Raw genomic sequence first — 19,430 nt, forward strand, 5'->3', positions numbered from 1 at the left:
TCTTGGCCTCGTCCACTGCAGTCGGATTATTTTGGTGGTTAATCCTAATTTGGCCACCGGATTTTCCACAGTGCCGGTGGGCGGTTGTTTTCCGCTTCCATAGCGGTCGGGGTGTTTTTCCACCCGCCATCCTAATGGACCTCAAAGTATTTCCTGTGAGAGGAGAACTGCAAGCTGCAGCTCAAAAGGCAATGTGGGGTGGGGCAGCCAAGCTGGTCTTCAAAGAGGGATGACAGTTTAGGGCAGCACAGGCTCACCCACATCACTCTGTACCCCCAGCCAGACAGGAGCCCCAGTAATTAGATTGGCAGAGGGGCTGGAAAGAGAGTGTAGGGAAACTTAACCACATCAGTGTGATAGCTTAGCAAGAGATTAACCTCCAAGTTTCTCCATTTTGGATTTTGGAAGAATAGTGCTTTCTGGGACAAGAATATGCCACACTTTCAAGGAATTTGTCATACTTCTGGCGTCACCTTGTACCCCATTGGTCATGGGTGACCCACTGCTTGTTGCCCAGAAACAATGGAACAATATGGGAGAACTGCACAGCAAGTCACCTCCCTGCCTGAAACAAGAAGAAAAAGAAGGACTGCCCTGCTGGAACCCTGATCTGTACCCCAAGGATTACACTCTGAAGGACTCCACCTGCTGCACAATCTTGGACTACAGCCGTTTGGATTTTGCCTGGCTTCACAAGGCTTAAGGAGTGGACTTCCTGAAAGAAAAAGGTTAACAGAGCTCCACCTGCATCATCTCCACCAAAAAGGACCCATCAGGAGTGTGGCCAAAATACTTTAAAGGATTTTGCCAGGTGTATTGTGGGAAATGTAGTCCCAACATCCCAAGGGCCATCTCAGAGCTTCTAGACCAGTGGATTGGTGTATTGGACACTTTGAACGCATAAATTGCACTTCAGGAAGAAGTTCTAGAAGTTTGGAGCAACTTTGATAAAAAGCTCCATAAGGTGACCGATCCGTCTTCAAGAGTCAAGTTGCTGACATTGAACCACGACCTGGCCTGGATTTCAAGTGCTTCCCACTGAAAGCTACAGGAGTTGACTGATGGTTCACACTGGATCAAGCTCTGAAGTTGACGTTTATTCGGCCTGACAAAGTGCCTTGAACAATATCGAGGGAAAAAGCACTGAAAAAGTTTTTAAGTGTGAAGGTCAAATTTTAACCGACGCCTCCTGCTTAGTGTATCCGACCCATGCTACATCGCGTTCAGCCTCAAATTTTGATCTTGTCACTATCAAGTGCGACCAGATGTCCTAAATTGGGGCTTTTTTTGCTTTTAGGCACTAGAGCTTGCTTATTTTTTAAAAATTCATATCTCCGGTTCCCCACATTGGATTTTTGTCATTTTGCTGTCTATTTGTTCATAAAAATAAAACCTATTGTTACAAATTGGTGTTGGATTTTTATTGTGTGTCGTATCTTACTTATTTAATGTATTGGTGTTTTTAAATGTTTACATACCTGTCTTGTAAGTTAAACTTGCCTGCTAGCAGCCACATACACATATAAGAGTTGAGCAAGGGAATAATTTATTGAGACCTTGACTGAACCTTTAATTGTATTTGTCCCCTTATTAATAGTGATAGGTCCCTACGTATCACTATTAATAAACCACTTTTCAACAAGTGGATGGAATGGTGCAAACGTTTGATGCGTGAAAGGGTAAATTGAGGGCAAATTTGAAGAATGGACAGATGAAAAAGAGTGAATTTATGGATGATTGAAAGTATGGATGGAGGGCTCAATTAATATAATGATGGTTAAAAGTGCGAATGCATGGATGGATGGACAGACAGATGGAGGCATGGATGGATGGATAAAAGGATGGAAAATCATATCTTTGGATAGGGCAATGGGTGGGTGGATAGACAGGTGGATGGATAATTAGAAGGAAGTATGAAAGGATAGATGGACAAATCAAGCAATCATGCACTTGTATAGTGCTGCTTATCACCCGAGAGGATATCCAGGTGCTGTGCTGCAGTGTCAGTCGAAGAGACTGGTCTTGAGTCACTTCCTGAAGTGGGACAGAGAGGGTGAAGTGTGGAGGTGGAGTGGACGGTTGTTCCAGGACTTGGCAGCGAGGTGGGAGAAGAAGTGCAGGAGTGGCAGCTGTGTGGTATCTATGCGAGAGTGAGGTGAGAGAAGTGGAGGTTTCGGGGAGGAAGGAGGACATTCAGGCGGTGGTCCATGCATGGAGGTCCTTGGCCAAGGAGAGCTGTGTAGGCATTGGTCAAGAGCTTGAATTGCATCTTTTCTGGATGGGGAGCCATCGGAGGTCTTTCAGGTGCTGGGTGATGTGGGTCTTCCTAGGCAAGTTGAAGACCAGTCTGGCTGCTGCATTCTGAATCATCTAGAGTCTTCTCATTAATTTGGTGGTGGTACCTCCATAAAAAGCATTGCTGTAGTCCAGCCAGCTGGAGATGAAGGCCTGCGTCACGGTTTTCCAGGTGCTGATGGGGAGCCACTTGAATATTTTGCGGAGCATGCAGAGAGTGTGGAAGCAGGCTGAGTAGACAGAGTTGACCTGTTGTTTCATGGAGAGTTTGCTGTCCAGGATTATACTGAGGTTGCCGGTGTGGTCTTTTGGTGTGGGGGGGGGGGTGGACACCAAGAATGTATTCTAGATGGTGGTGTGTCTGCTGAAAATCAGTACTTACGTGCTGAGCTTCAGGCAGTTGTTCTTCGTCCAGGCTGAGACATTCTTCACAGAGAGGTGGAAGTTAGTCTTCATCGTGGTATGTTCCACTGAGAGTGAGAGGACGAGCTGGGTGTCATCAGAGTAGGAGGCGATGTTGATGTTGAGGGATCTGACATGTCCATGAGTGATGTCATTTAGCTGTTGAAAAGGGTTGGACTGAGGGGTGAACCTTGAGGGACACAGTGAATGATGTGCTTGGATTAAGAGGTGGAGGGAGAGAGACAGATCCTCCGGGTGTGCCCCGTGAGAAAGGAGGCCATTCATTTGAGTGCATCATCAGTGACTCTGAACTGGCGCAGTCGGTCGATGAGTGTGTGGTGGGGGACTGTGTCCAAGGCTGCTGAGAAGTCAAGCAGGGTCAGCGCAGCTGATTCTCCTCTGTCGATTAGGGATGGAAGGAGGGATGAGGAAAATGTATGGCTGGAAGGGACAATGGATGGATGGATGGGCAGACAAAGAAAAGACCATATGGTAGGATGAATAGGTGAAAGGGTGGAAGGATAGATGGACAGAAGGATGAATGGAAGGGTGAAGAAAGGGTGAAAGTAATTCTAAGGGGAGGTCATGTTTCCTCACTTCACATGGTTGATGAGACTGCTTCGAGTGTTTTTTTTTTCATTTTCTGGTTACTCTGTTGACTGATGTCGACATATAACTTTATGCACATCTTTCACTATTAGACTGTAATCTCAATACCGTGCAACTACCAACCTATACTTTTTTTCTTTTGATTTCTGCAGAGAGAGTTGTGTGAGTCCATCCTGCAGAGTTTCGAGGACTGTGAAAACTTAGTGCCAATTGCAGAGTTCAACAAAACGTGTACTCAAGACCTGTGCAGCAGCAACATCCTCCAGAGGAAATATCTTGAAACCTTATGTGGCACACTGGACCAGTATACACGAGAGTGTGTCCATGCTGGTGGCGACCCTGGGCGGTGGAGAAAACCAGGCCTCTGCAGTAAGTAGTTCAGTGAGATAATGATAAAGGCTGTTGCATTGTTTTTTCTTTACTCCTTTTGCTCCCTCCTTTTATATTGGTTCCTTCCACGTGCCTTATTCAGGTGCAAGTGTCTTACAATACATTCTTTTTATAGAAGCCTGCTTTAGTGATTCTAACAGTTCATAACAGCAGAATTTGGCAATCTTTACTATGGAAATCCAGGCTTAAAAGTTGGCAGCATGCTGCTTTGGACTTCGTCGTGCCGTAATAAAGTCCAGCTGACAGGCGACAGAATAGGTATAAATAATGAAACAAATAATACCTATTTCTTCGTCTGTCGGCTTCCCTCCTGCCGCGCCCTGCCCCGCCTCACCACGCTTACCTGTGCCGGTCGCTGCTGATGTAACATCTTCATAAAACTGGACGGTATACGCGGAGAATGATAGAAAATGAAACATTTAACATAGTTTAACTTCGCTCGCGAGTTTATCCACCACAAGTAACTTTGGTGCCTCAACCCATGAAATGGGAAGGGATCAACTCATTGTGAAAACTCGATGCAAAAAAATTCAGGTGAGATTATGGGTGAGTGGTGATCCTACATTTGAAGAAGTTGTAAAGTCAACTTAGAGAAGCATGATAAAGAGGCCAGTGACATTTGTACCTTAGGTAGTAAGCAAACGAGACACAAACCCACAAGAAACAAAAAGCATGACTGTAAGACACCATGGTATTGTTATGACAGTGCTTCTCACATAAATAATGCCCAGCAATTAACAAAGAGTGCAACATCTGTGGTAGGATTAATCACTTTGACGGATTTGCCGTGAGAACAAGCACAGTATGAAATCTAGCGTTGCCCTGGTGTCCGACGAACATGATTCTGTCAATCATAAATATGGAGAAGGTTGTATGCAAACCTGATTCACAAAGTTAAAAGTGCTGACGTAGATTAATTTAACAGGACACCAGGTGCTGTTGGAGGAGTTATAGATGATGGCAGATTCTGGATTTCCTTGTACCATCCTAAACAAGGCGAGATTTGACTCTTTGTTGACACATATAGCTAGCAATCGCCTTGAACCAGATGTGATGGACATCATGTGTGATGTCTGGAGGGTTCGTTTTTATATGCTTCTTCACCAGCAATGTTGAGTCAAAGGGGCAGTCTGCATGAATCAGGATTTATGTAGCCCTTAAAGGAGATTGTGTTTTGGGGTGGATGGACCAAAGACAATCCTTAAAATGTGTGCTTCCGATCCAGTGTGAGTTGTGAGGGAGCGAGGTACGAGTCTTCGAATCTTTGAAAATTTCCCACAGTGTTTAACAACACACTTGGAGGATTCCAAGGATTCCTGCATCACATACAATTCAAGGATTATGCAATTATGCCACCTTGGGAAGGGAAAAGTTAAGAGGAATGCCCAATTCAGTTTCGAAAGAGTTTCAGATTGTTTTGGAAACTCTACACAGAAAAAATATCATCGGGGAGGTAGAATCCTCGAAATGGGTGTCACCCATAGTTCTGGCAAAACCCCAAAAAAATGATAATGGCATGGTGTGTCCCTCCTTGATTATGGGTTTTGAACTACTTCATTGTGATTGACAAGCAACCATTGCTAAAAATAAATGAAACACTTAATGGAAGGGGCCATGGTGGTTTGTTTTCGCCACAGACTTGAGAAAGGTTAACCATCAGATAGAACTTGATGATGAATCTATACAAGTCACAGTATTCATTATGCCTTTTGGGTTATTCCAGCACAAAAAGTTCCCATTTATCCTTGCCCAGGTAGAATTTGTCTTCCAGCATGCAATGTTCCACCCTTTCAGAGAGTTAGAAGACAAGGCTAAGTGCTTCCAGGATGACTTCTTGGTATTTATTAAAAATGCGACGGCGCGTTACAAACCTTTGTGCAAGGTTTGTAGGAGGCTTTCAGACAAAGGAGTTGTTCTTTCTATAGAGGAATGCAAACTATTTCTAAAGCAAGTTGAATACCTGAGGCATTCTATATCTGCCCAAGAAGTGGCCCACAAGGCATCCTTAGTCCGATCAATCAAGAATACTCCATTACCTCACAACAGAGAGAAATGAAATGTCTTGACAGGACTTTGGGCCACATGCATCAAAGAATGGAATTGCGATTCCTAAATAGCGTTTTTTAGGGAATCGCTATTAAGGAATCACAATTCCTTATGCATGTAGGAATCCCAAAACAAATTGCGATTCCTACAAATTCCTTAATAGCGACTCGCAAATTGCGACTCACTATTAAGGATTGCCTTTCCATTCATTCTTATGGGCCTTAAGGGCCATAGGAATGAATGGGAAGTTATTTGCAATTTGCGAGTACCAAATAGGTACTTACAAATCGCAACTGCTATTTGAAGGGTGCTAGGGGGCCAAAAGGCGAATGCCTTTAAGATTGATCCATCGTAAATAGCATTTTACCGGTCACAAACGGGCCAATTCGCTACCGGTAAAATGCTTAATGCATGTGCCCTTTGTGATTATTATTCCATCATTGGTAAAATGCAAACTGTGGCATGGTAATTCTCAGTATTTGGGGATTTTTAAGTTATACTTTTTATGCAAAATTCTCTAAATTGCACTATTATGTTACTTGCTGTAAAAAAATTACCACGAAAACAGTAATTCGCTCTGAGAATTTACAGAGAATGAATGTAAACAATAGGGTCTGCTGTTAGCGATGCTTTTAAAAAGGTTTTGCAGCAAAACACTGAAGCAAGGACGCATTTTGCATTAAGATTAGTGTGAATTGATGGATTTGCATAGTTATGTATAGTTTAGTGGAATTTAGCTGAAAACTCACATAATTAAACCAAAGTAAATTACACAATTTTTGCACCCCCTAATTATTATTATTCCAAATTTGTGAAGGTGTTTGTAACCCTCGTGGATACTTAAAAAAACAGTAATGTGAGGGAGAAGATGGAAAAAAGAACAACAGGAAGCATTCAAAAAGATAAAAGGACACATTATATTAGCTCCTACCTTGGGTCCCTTTTTTCTGTGGAAATTGTGTGTGGTGTGAGTGCTTACCGGATGTGGGAGGTGTTGTCCCAGCAGTCTGTGGATAAATATGTGTGGTGGCTGGTGGTATGCCTATTTAACCCTTAGTGAAAATGAAAGAAGGAACACTGTTATGGAGCACAAATTGGCAGCATGTGAATGAACGTCAGAAATTTTCTTTGGAGTAGTAGGTTTGACTTGCAGAGAGATTGTAGGGTAAACCGTCAAAATATCGAATTTTAAATATTGAGATGTCAGAATATCGAGTTTTTAATATTGAGAGGACATAATATCGAAATGCTGGTAAGAAATATCGTTTTTTATGATATCGAAGTCAGTAATATCGACAGTCATAATATCATTGTTAAAAATATCGATTTATTTTAGTGTTTTAAGTGTTAGTATATGTGTTAAAAGTATATATTATTTTTGTAAAGTATGTTGGAATTTTTTTAAAGTAATGAATTTTATGTTAAATTATTTTTGTGTATTTTAGTTCCGTAGCGGGTTGTAGGAAGTAATGTAATTATAATATATTAATTAAGAATTGTTTTGAATTAATTAATTATATCTTAATTAATTTTTGCATAATTTTATTCCGTAGCGGGTTGTAGGTTTATAGGGGAATAGGGTGGGAAGTAATTTAATTTAAATTAATTAATTAATTAATTACTCTACTTTAATAATTTACGTTGTTAATTGTGTTAATTAATTATTAATTAATTAATTATAAATTGATTAATAATACTGAACAATTTATTGGTATGTTAATTGTGTTAGAAAAGTTATTCATTAGTTAATAATTTGATGTTAATTATTAATAACTGATTTGTTAATATGTTAATTGTGTACTTTTTTTAAGGAGTGGGTTGAGGGTTGATAGGGGAGTATGGTGGGAAGTAATTTAATTTTTATTATTATTTTAAATATAATATTTACTTTGTTATTTTATAGTGTTAATTGTGTGAATTAATTTATACTTGATGGTTATTAATGTTATTGTTAATTGTTATTAGTTAATTAATTAATTGATAATTAATTATGTTAATTTATTTGTATTTTACAAATTGGTGGTGACGTTTATAGGGGAATATGGTGGGAGGTAAAAAAAAAATATTTTTTATTAATTGTTGGTTAATGTTAATACTAAATTAATCCCCTACGCTATCCAACACTTTCCCTACTGAAAAATACTTGGTGGAGTGGGACTAGTCAATTATTTGCACCCGCTATCCAACACTTTCCCTACTGTTGCACACGCTGGAGTGGGAATAGTAGTTTTTACCCACCCGCTATCCTACACATTCTCTACTGTTGCACTCGGTGGAGTGGTAATAGTAATTTGTACCCACCCGCTATCCAACACTTTCCCTACTGTTACACTTGGTGGATTGGGAATAGTAAATTATTTCCACCCACTATTCTACACTTTCCCTACTGTTGCACTCAGTGGAGTGGGAATAGTAATGTTTACCCTCCCGCTATCCAACACTTTCCCTACTGTTACACTTGGTGTAGTGGGAAAAGTAAATTATTCTCAACCGCTATCCGACACTTTCCCTACTGTTGCACTTGCTGGAGTGGGAATAGTCATTTTTACCCACCCGCTATCCTACACTTTCCCTACTGTTGCACTCGGTGGAGTGGGAATAGTAATTTGTACCCTCCCGCTATCCAACACTTTCCCTACTGTTACACTTGGTGGAGTGGGAATAGTAAATTATTCCCACATGCCATCCAACACTTTCCCTACTGTTGCATTCGCTGGAGTGGGAATAGTAATTTTTACCCACCGGCTATCCAACACTTTCCCTACTGTTGCACTCACTGGAGTGGGAATAGTAATTTTTACCCACTCGCTATCCAACACTTTCCCTACTGTTGCACTTCCTGGAGTGGGAATAGTAATTTTTACCCTCCTGCTATGCAACACTTTCCCTACTGTTACACTTGTTGGAGTGGGATAGTAATTTTATCCCGTACGCTCTGGAAAGTTTTCCCTACTGTTATAATTAATGTAGTTTAAAATATATTAAAAATAATAATAATAAATTATTTATATATAAAATACATTTTTATATTTATACTATAGGTTTATTTATATATATATGTAATTATAATTTTAATTGGTTTTAACATTTTATAATTACATTTAATAATTATTTATTAATATTACTAACTGGCACATGCATCAACAATGCCATTTGCGATTCCTTATTAGCGAAAAATAAGGATTCGCTAATAAGGAATAGCAAAAGGCTATGCATGTAGAAATTGCTTACAAAATAGCGATTTCTAAACATTCCTTAATTGCGAATCGCAAATTGTGAGTCGTAATTAAGGAATACCTCCCCATTCATTCCTATGGGCCTAGAGGCCCATAGGAATGAATGGGAGGACATTCTCAATTTGCGATTCTCAATTAAAGAATCTCAAATTGCTCGTGCAATTTCAAGGGTGCCAGGGTGTCAAAAGGACACCCTGTTGCACCCCTGAAATCTGCATATGAGTACATCTTGCACACACACACGCCCCAAGGGCATGTGTGCGTGTAAAATGGAACTTTGAAAAATGCACTTTAGTGCATTTTTGAAAGTTTTTGCAAATTACCATGAAGTTCAACTTCATGGTAATTTGCTCCCCCTATTAGCGAAATTGCTAATATTTTTACTTTCATGCATTGCATTTAAGGAATCTCAATTTGAGATTCCTTAAATGCAATCGCAATTTAGGTAATCGCAATTTAGAGATTACTTGAATTGCGATTTTTGCATTTGGGATGATGCATCCCAAATGCAAAAATACCGGTCGCAAAGGGGCAGATTCTGAGAATCTGCCCGTTTGCGAGCGGTTTTTGCTTTGATGCATGTGGGCCAAAGTTAATATATATAAAAAATAATTATGCATGTTTAATATTTTTTTACATTATATTTATTATTTATTAATTAATTTATTTTTTAAATACTTCTAACTATATTTTCTTTAATTATACTATTAATTTAATTAATTTTATTATAATTTTAAGACATTAAAAAAAATCAATATTTTTATACAACTATATTTTTAACAACCATGGGGCCGATTCCGATCCTGGAAAAATATTCCCCGTACGAATCGTATCTGGATTTTTTACCGTACGAATCGTACAAGTCCCGTACAAACTGGCAAGTACGATTCGTATGTTAAAAAGTCCATACGAATCGCATTGGGTAAATTCCCCGACACGTCCTCGGGTCGGAAAAGGTGTCCGACACGTCCCTGGACATTTTTACGTACGACGCGCAAGTACGATTCGTACCGTCCATCCGATTGTACAACCGTATGGTAAAAAGACCGTCCGGAGCGAACTCCTATGGCAACCATGGAGACGTCCAAACAGGTGCCCGGTACACGACGTCCCCCCCTCAGCCCCCCGTATGTAGGCACCTTCCCCCCCAGCGCCCCGTATGTACGCGCCGTCCACCCCCAGCCCCACGGATGGACGCGCCGTACCCCCCAGCCCCCCCCACGGATGGACGCGCCGTACCCCCAGCTCCCCGCGGAAGGACGTGCCGTACCCCCCCAGCACCCCGTAGGTATGGTGCGGACCCCCACCCGTGTATGTACGGCGCGTACCCCCACCCGTGTATGTACGGTGCGGACCCCCACCCATGTATGTACGGTGCAGACCCCCAACCCCGTCGGTACGGTGCGGACCCCCACCCGTGTATGTACGGCGCGTACCCCCACCCGTGTATGTACGGTGCGGACCCCCACCCGTGTATGTACGGCACGTACCCCCACCCGTGTATGTATGGTGTGTACCCCCACCCCCGTCGGTACGGTGCGGACCCCCACCCGTGTATGTATGGCGCGTACCCCCACCCACGTCGGTACGGTGCAGACCCCCACCCGTGTATGTACGGCGCGTACCCCCACCCCCATCGGTACGGTGCGGACCCCCACCCGTGTATGTACGGCGTGTACCCCCACCCGTGTATGTATGGTGCGAACCCCCACCCGTGTATGTATGGCGCGTACCCCAACCCCGTCGGTACGGTGCGGACCCCCACCCGTGTATGTATGGTGCGGACCCCCACCCCCGTCGGTACGGTGCAGACCCCCACCCGTGTATGTACGGCGCATACCCCCACCCGTGTATGTACGGTGCGGACCCCCACCCGTGTATGTATGGCGCGTACCCCCACCCGTGTATGCATGGTGTGTACCCCCACCCCCGTCGGTACGGTGCGGACCCCCACCCATGTATGTACGGCGCGTACCCCCACCCCCATCGGTACGGTGCAGACCCCCACCCGTGTATGTATGGCGCGTACCCCCACCCCCATCGGTACGGTGCAGACCCCCACCCGTATATGTATGGCGCGTACCCCCACCCGTGTATGTACGGTGTGAACCCCCACCCGTGTATGTACGGCGCATACCCCCACCCCCGTCGGTACGGTGCGGACCCCCACCCGTGTATGTACGGTGCGGACCCCCACCCGTGTATGTACGGCGCGTACCCCCACCCCCGTCGGTACGGTGCGGACCCCCACCCGTGTATGTACGGCGCGTACCCCCACCCCCATCGGTACAGTGCGGACCCCCACCCGTGTATGTACGGTGCGGACCCCCACCCGTGTATGTACGGCGCGTACCCCCACCCCCGTCGGTACGGTGCGGACCCCCACCCGTGTATGTACGGCGCGTACCCCCACCCCCATCGGTACAGTGCGGACCCCCACCCGTGTATGTACAGCGCATACCTCCACCCGTGTATGTACGGTGCAGACCCCCACCCGTGTATGTACAGCGCGTACCCCCACCCCCGTCAGTACGGTGCAGACCCCCACCCGTGTATGTATGGTGCGGACCCCTACCCGTGTATGTACGGCGCGTGCCCCCACCCCTGTCAGTACGGTGCGGACCCCCACCCGTGTATGTACTGTGCGGACCCCCACCCGTGTATGTACGGCGCGTACCCCCACCCGTGTATGTACGGTGCGGACCCCCACCCGTGTATGTACGGTGCAGACCCCCAACCCCGTCGGTACGGTGCGGACCCCACCCGTGTATGTACGGCGCGTACCCCCACCCGTGTATGTACAGTGCGGACCCCCACCCGTGTATGTACGGTGCGTACCCCAACCCGTGTATGTATGGTGTGTACCCCCACCCCCGTCGGTACCGTGCGGACCCCCACCCGTGTATGTATGGTGCGTACCCCCACCCACGTCGGTACGGTGCAGACCCCCACCCGTGTATGTACGGCGCATACCCCCACCCCCATCGGTACGGTGCGGACCCCCACCCGTGTATGTACGGCGTGTACCCCCACCCGTGTATGTACGGTGCGAACCCCCACCCGTGTATGTATGGCGCGTACCCCCACCCCGTCGGTACGGTGCGGACCCCCACCCATGTATGTATGGTGCGGACCCCCACCCCCGTCGGTACGGTGCAGACCCCCACCCGTGTATGTACGGCGCATACCCCCACCCGTGTATGTACGGTGCGGACCCCCACCCGTGTATGTATGGCGCGTACCCCCACACGTGTATGCATGGTGTGTACCCCCACCCCCGTCGGTACGGTGCGGACCCCCACCCGTGTATGTATGGCGCGTACCCCCACCCCCGTAGGTACGGTGCAGACCCCCACCCGTGTATGTATGGCGCGTACCCCCACCCCCATCGGTACGGTGCGGACCCCCACCCGTATATGTACGGCGCGTACCCCCACCCGTGTATGTACGGTGCGAACCCCCACCCGTGTATGTACGGCGCATACCCCCACCCCCATCGGTATGGTGCGGACCCCCACCCGTGTATGTACGGTGCGGACCCCCACCCGTGTATGTACGGCGCGTACCCCCACCCCCGTCGGTACGGTGCGGACCCCCACCCGTGTATGTACGGCGCGTACCCCCACCCCCATCGGTACAGTGCGGACCCCCACCCGTGTATGTACAGCGCATACCTCCACCCGTGTATGTACGGTGCAGACCCCCACCCGTGTATGTACAGCGCGTACCCCCACCCCCGTCAGTACGGTGCGGACCCCCACCCGTGTATGTATGGTGTGGACCCCTACCCGTGTATGTACGGCGCGTGCCCCCACCCCTGTCGGTACGGTGCGGACCCCCACCCGTGTATGTACTGTGCGGACCCCCACCCATGTATCTACGGCGCGTACCCCCACCCGTGTATGTACGGTGCGGACCCCCACCCGTGTATGTACGGTGCAGACCCCCAACCCCGTCGGTACGGTGCGGACCCCCACCCGTGTATGTACGGCGCGTACCCCCACCCGTGTATGTACGGTGCGGACCCCCACCCGTATATGTACGGCGCGTACCCCCACCCGTGTATGTATGGTGTGTACCCCCACCCCCGTCAGTACGGTGCGGACCCCCACCCGTGTATGTATGGCACGTACCCCCACCCACGTCGGTACGGTGCAGACCCCCACCCGTGTATGTACGGCGCGTACCCCCACCCCCATCGGTATGGTGCGGGCCCCCACCCGTGTATGTACGGCGTGTACCCCCACCCGTGTATGTACGGTGCGAACCCCCACCCGTGTATGTATGGCGCGTACCCCCACCCCGTCGGTACGGTGCGGACCCCCACCCGTGTATGTACGGTGCGGACCCCCACCCCCGTCAGTACGGTGCAGACCCCCACCCGTGTATGTACGGCGCATACCCCCACCCGTGTATGTACGGTGCGGACCCCCACCCATGTATGTATGGCGCGTACCCCCACCCGTGTATGCATGGTGTGTACCCCCACCCCCGTCGGTACGGTGCGGACCCCCACCCGTGTATGTACGGCACGTACCCCCACCCCCGTCGGTACGGTGCAGACCCCCACCCGTGTATGTATGGCGCGTACCCCCACCCCCATCGGTACGGTGCGGACCCCCACCCGTATATGTACGGCGCGTACCCCCACCCGTGTATGTACGGTGCGAACCCCCACCCGTGTATGTACGGCGCATACCCCCACCCCCGTCGGTACGGTGCGGACCCCCACCCGTGTATGTACGGTGCGGACCCCCACCCATGTATGTACGGCGCGTACCCCCACCCCGTCGGTACGGTGCGGACCCCCACCTGTGTATGTACGGCGCGTACCCCCACCCCCATCGGTACGGTGCGGACCCCCACCCGTGTATGTACAGCGCATACCTCCACCCGTGTATGTACGGTGCAGACCCCCACCCGTGTATGTACGGCGCGTACCCCCACCCCCGTCAGTACGGTGCGGACCCCCACCCGTGTATGTATGGTGCGGACCCCCACCCGTGTATGTACGGCGCGTGCCCCCACCCCTGTCGGTACGGTGCGGACCCCCACCCGTGTATGTACTGTGCGGACCCCCACCCGTGTATGTACGGCACGTACCCCCACCCCCGTCGGTACGGTGCGGACCCCCACCCGTGTATGTACGGTGCAGACCCCCACCCGTGTATGTACGGCACGTACCCCCACCCCCGTCGGTACGGTGCGGACCCCCACCCGTGTATGTACGGTGCGGACCCCCACACGTGTATGTACAGCGCGTACCCCCACCCCCGTCGGTACGGTGCGGACCCCCACCCATGTATGTACAGCACGTACCCCCACCCCCGTCGGTACGGGTACGGTGCGGACCCCCACCCGTGTATGTACGGCGTGTACCCCCACCCCCGTAGGTACGGTGCGGACCCTCAGAGCGTGCCTACGGGGGTGGGGGTACGCGCCGTACATACACGGGTGGGGGTCTGCACCGTACCGACGGGGGTGGGGGTCCGCACCGTACCTACGGGGGGCTGGGGGGGGTATGGCGCGTCCTTCCGCGGGGGGGCTGGGGGTACGGCGCGTCCATCCGCGGGGGGGCTGGGGTTACGGCGCGTACATACGGGGGGCTGGGGGGGACGGCGCGTACATACGGGGGGTTGGGGGGGAACGGCGCGTACCGGGCCCCCTATTCCACTCGCATCGCGGCGTACTTCGCTTTTCTGGCACTTTTTGGGTTCCGTAAAAATATTGCCGTCCGGACTGCTGTCGGTGCGAATCGTACTTGCTGGGACGTAAAAACATGCCTAACTCTGTCCGGATGTCACGTCCGCGGTGTCCCGGATCACATTCGTATATATTTTGCAGTCGGTCGGTGTTTTTTCCGACTCGTACGGAAATGGTGTTTCAGTGCGAATCGTACTTGCAAGTTTGTATGGTGTTTTTACCGGGTACGAGTCGGACGGAGAAAACGCTCCGACTGACGGTTCGTGCCCGGTTTTTCCAGGATCGGAATCGGCCCCCATATTTTGGTATCGATGTTTTGGCACTTACCTGTATGGAGATAGGAAGTCGATATTTTGTCCATTGATATTGTGACCACGATATTCTGGTACCACGATATTCTGACTGACCATATTACGTCAGTGATCTGGGCAGGTGAAACATTTTAAGTGTTACCTTAAAGACAGCGTTCACCTTGCAGATCATAATCAGATCATTACATCATAGGCTATGATGGAGAGGTTATGGATGCACAGAATATACTGAACCATTACAGTCAGTCCTATCCAGTTGTTAAGAGGCAGACTTCCCAACTCATGTATGTCCATAGTGACCGAAGTGTAAACCATCACAAAGCAACACTAAAAAAACTTAAATCTTGATATATTAAAAAAAACAGATTTCGAGGGGAGTCCCATCAATACAAGGCCAACATGTTTTAGTCCATTTCTCCTGACATGTTTGTAGTGTTGTTGTTAGAAATCTCCTCCCATGCAGTGTTGAGAAAGGATGTTGCAAATGTACTTTAAAGACCCATCAAAGTTGTCACAATCAACAAAGGAAGTGTCATTACTTAAGATGGTTGATGTTGGTTTGTTAGAAGAACTGCCAAGTGTTATAGTGATAGTGACTGGGTGCCATATGGTAACAGAGCAAGTGCTTGTGAAGGCCTAGCATTTGAAGTGCTTGATGGGCACGTTGTGGTATCTATGGGCCATTTGGAACCTTCTTGGTAGGCTGGTGAGGTGTCTAGAATGTTAAGGCTCAGAAGAATATTGTCAAGTGGATGGGGCATTTTCGTGTGACTTTTATCTGATAAATCTTGTGGATTCTCAAACAACACATCCGCTCTTCTTCACATTGGCAACAAGGATGACTGGAAACGAATCCACCTGCTGATTAACGCCTCAACGCTTGTACCTGCTTCTCTTTTGGGGAGTCAACCATGTTGGCTGTGGCCTGCTAGTGTGTACTCTTGGCTATACCGCCACCTTTCCAAGGCAACGTGTGCTGACCTGGAGCTGGTTCCTGCATATACTGGAGGGAGTGTTTATCGTAATCCTCCCTGGACCTTGAGGACATTGTTAACTGCCTTGCGTATTTCAACACCAGCAACTATACTGTAACGTGATTATTGCTGCCATTATTCCGGTGGGCAATGCTCCCCACATTTTGCCTTGAGCAGACAAACACATTTTTTTACATTAACTTGTGCTTATATTTAAATCTTTGGTAACAGCTGCCAACAGTCTCGGCTGCAAGTGTGACATCCCTGTGCTCATGATGGGCCTCTCTGTTTTGTTACCATCACAAGCTGTCTCTTGCAACTGTTGCAGCCGCGGGCAGTGCGAATTTTTCAGACTCACACTTGTTGGAGTTCTTCATATGCTTTCTTCAGTAGTGACCTATGTTCGTCCTACAATCCTTTTTAAGCAGTGTCTTGTGTATGACACTGGCAGCCATTTTGATTGGGCTAATTGTCATTGTATATAGGGATATTGATCATTTTCTTTTGGTGAAGTTGTATTGTGGATGAATTCCTGTATGTTTTATCCACTTGATTAAAACAGCCGATTGCACTTGGTCTTGCACAAAAGTCGGGTATTTGAGCAAACGTATAGATTCATAATAACGTTTTGGCATTGTTATTGTGTTTTTTTCTCTAGTATGCTTTTCTGTGATGTTCATTTAGACATTAAAGTAAATTTAAAAAAAAAAGAGGAAAAAGGGAAGGTCACAGCAATTTTAGAATGCAGAAAGCTACAGCACCACAGTGTTTTTTCTAGTCTCTCCTGGTGATCCTGTCATTAAGAGGGCATAATGGAAAAAGGTGTGATTATCCATTAAAGTAATTATGACAAAGTGTGTGGCACCTCCCTGAGTGTGGAGAGAAAGACCTGTTTACTTCTCCATTGTTTTGGTCTGGAACGTCAGGTAGTATGTGTTTGATCATCTTCCGGAACCCAGTGAGAAGCTGAAGGGTTGAATGACTTTGAGGTTTGTAAAAAAAATATTAGTCAAACATTAATGTCCTAAGATTTGCACCATTCTGGAGTTTTAACCATTTGTCAAACAAACTAACGCAATTTAGCCTTTACTTGCATCTTTTAAAATACCCTAGAGGAGCATATAAGAGATCAGCTTATGTTGGGATGTGTCATAGAGAACATTAGGGAAGTAAGTTGGCAAAAAGATAACCCCATTCTTGATGAAGTTTTAGGCATGGCTAAGAAGATTGGGCCTTCCCTAGCTTGTGTTGATGTTATAAAAATAGAAAATAGAAATTCAATTATATGTCGGAGACGGTGCATAGCATCATACAAAAGAAGAATTAGGCCATTTGCTATGCTATGCCATGTTATGTTAGGTGGATTTGCATCACGCATCTTATCACCCATGAGGGTGTTCAGATGGTGGAGCAGGAGAGTGGGCCTAGCGTTGCTCCTATTTGACTAGCCAGGTCTTCATCTTGTTGCAGAAGTTGAGGAGTGGAGTAATAGTACTGATGTGTTGAGGAAGTTCATTCCAGTTTTTGGTGGCAATGGAGGAGAAGGCACATCCTCTTGTCTTGCCTCTGCCAATGCACAGGATTTGTGCAAAGGAGTAAGAGGTAGAGCGCAGTTGTATGGAGCGATAGTAGAGCTGGAGTCAGTTATTGAAGCAAGCTGGTCCTGTGTTTTGAAGGGCCTTGTAGGTGTGGAAGAACAGCCTGAACTTACAACGTTTCTGGATGAGTAGCCAGTGAAGTTTAGTGTGGTAAGAATTGATGTGGGCACTTTTGGGGATGTCTAGGATGAGTCTGGTGGCAGTCTTTTGGCTGGTCTGGAGTCTTTGCCTGAGTTAGTTGGAGATGCCGATGCAGAGTGCGTTGCTGTAGTCAAGTTTGCTGGTGATGAGGGCTGGGTGAATGTGCTTCTTGTGTGCATGGGTAGTCATTTGAAGATCTTGCAGAGGATTCTAAGGATGTGGCAGCAGGATGCGATCATGGTGTTGACTGTTCATTGTGAGTTTATCATCAAGGAAGATGATGAGGTTTCTGGTGGGGTCTGCGGGGTTGGGTGCAGGACCCAGGCCGGGTAGCCACCAGGAGGAGTCCCAAAGGAAATTCTTATTTCCAAAGATCAGGATCTCTGTTTTATTCGTGTTGAGTTTGAGGCAATTGTCTTTCATCCAGTTTGTCAAGTTGGACATGCAGGTGGTGAAATTGGTCCTGGTGGTGTTGTTCATGTTGGTGTAGAAGAGGATCAGCTGTGTTTCATAGGTGTAGGAGACAATGCTGTGGGCTCTTGTGATGTGGGCGAGAGGCACCATGTATACATTGAACAGGGTTGGGCTGAGGGAATTGCCCTAGGGGATCCTGCATACTAGATTCTTGTGTTTTGAGGTAAAAGTGGAGAGTATGACTCATTGTCTCCTATTGGAGAGGAAGAAGACAATCTAGCTCAGTGTGGGCCGTTAGATACCTAATTCCTGGCCTGCCTTGAAAACAAAGAGCACATCTTGCTGAGCGATTCGGTGGTGGTCCCATCCTCTTAGGACCACCCCAAGCACAGTTATGGGCAACAATACAATCCCAACCAAAGGCCCTGCAAAGCATTATGGGACGAGATTAGCAGTGGGCGGTGAATATTATAGTATCAAATATCAAAATAATTCTACAAAGAGCTGCAGTTCAACTAGTCATTACTAGGTGTCCCTCACAAGTCAAATGCAAAAGCATTGAAATTATTACATCAAGCTGCAGTTCCACTAGTCGTTACTAGGTGTCCCTCACGAGTCAAATGCAAAAGCATTGAAATCATTTCATGAAGCTGAAGTTCCACTAGTCGTTACTAGGTGTCCCTCATGAGTCAAATGCAAACGCATTTGACTTGAGGGACACCTAGCAACGACTAGTTGAACTGCAGCTTGATGTAATAATTTCATTGCTTTTGCATTTGACTCGTGAGGGACACCTAGTAACCACTAGTGGAACTGCAGCATGTGCCTACCATCCAATGCAGTGTAGTGCTGGGGCAGCAGTCATGTAAGCATCCGGTGTTAAGCACTAGCTGGTTGGCTGAAGTGTAGTGATGGTGGTCCAGGTGCAGATGGGATTGCCTTTGGCATGCCTGCTTCTCGTGCCCACTGTGTCACACAGCGGAGGAGCGTGAGTGGATAGGGCTAGGGAGGGGCAGAAAAGCAGCGAGAAAAGGCATGCAGGAGAAGCAGGTAAGGGAAGGGGAGGAGGGATGCGGGTAAAGCATGGGAGGGGGGAAGGTGGGGTAAGTCCCAGTAGTGAGAAGAGAAGCAGGAGGGGCACAATTCAATCAAATGCAATCAAACAGAAGCTTCAGGATGTGGCACACAGATATTTCGCTCTTCAGTGAGGGAGTATTTGACTGTCAAAAATAATGAATGTGGTTTTATAACCTACATAGATATATGTTACATATATGTTTTGTTCACTCATGAGAATACATTTTTTTTAAA

At 47.4% G+C, this 19,430-nt stretch overlaps 1 protein-coding gene across 1 annotated transcript in view; it reads left to right on the top strand.

The window, feature by feature from the left end:
• Nucleotides 1-19,430, top strand: part of LOC146860897 (uncharacterized) — a 1,545,865-nt gene that overhangs the window by 261,792 nt on the left and 1,264,643 nt on the right. The window contains exon 6 of the mRNA XM_085646178.1: nucleotides 3,459-3,675. Within this exon, the coding sequence (XP_085502304.1) occupies nucleotides 3,459-3,675 (217 nt within the window). The remainder of the gene's footprint in view (nucleotides 1-3,458; nucleotides 3,676-19,430) is intronic.

Source organism: Triturus cristatus, chromosome 3_1 (assembly GCF_964204655.1).
Source record: "Triturus cristatus chromosome 3_1, aTriCri1.1, whole genome shotgun sequence".
NCBI lineage: Eukaryota > Metazoa > Chordata > Amphibia > Caudata > Salamandridae > Triturus > Triturus cristatus.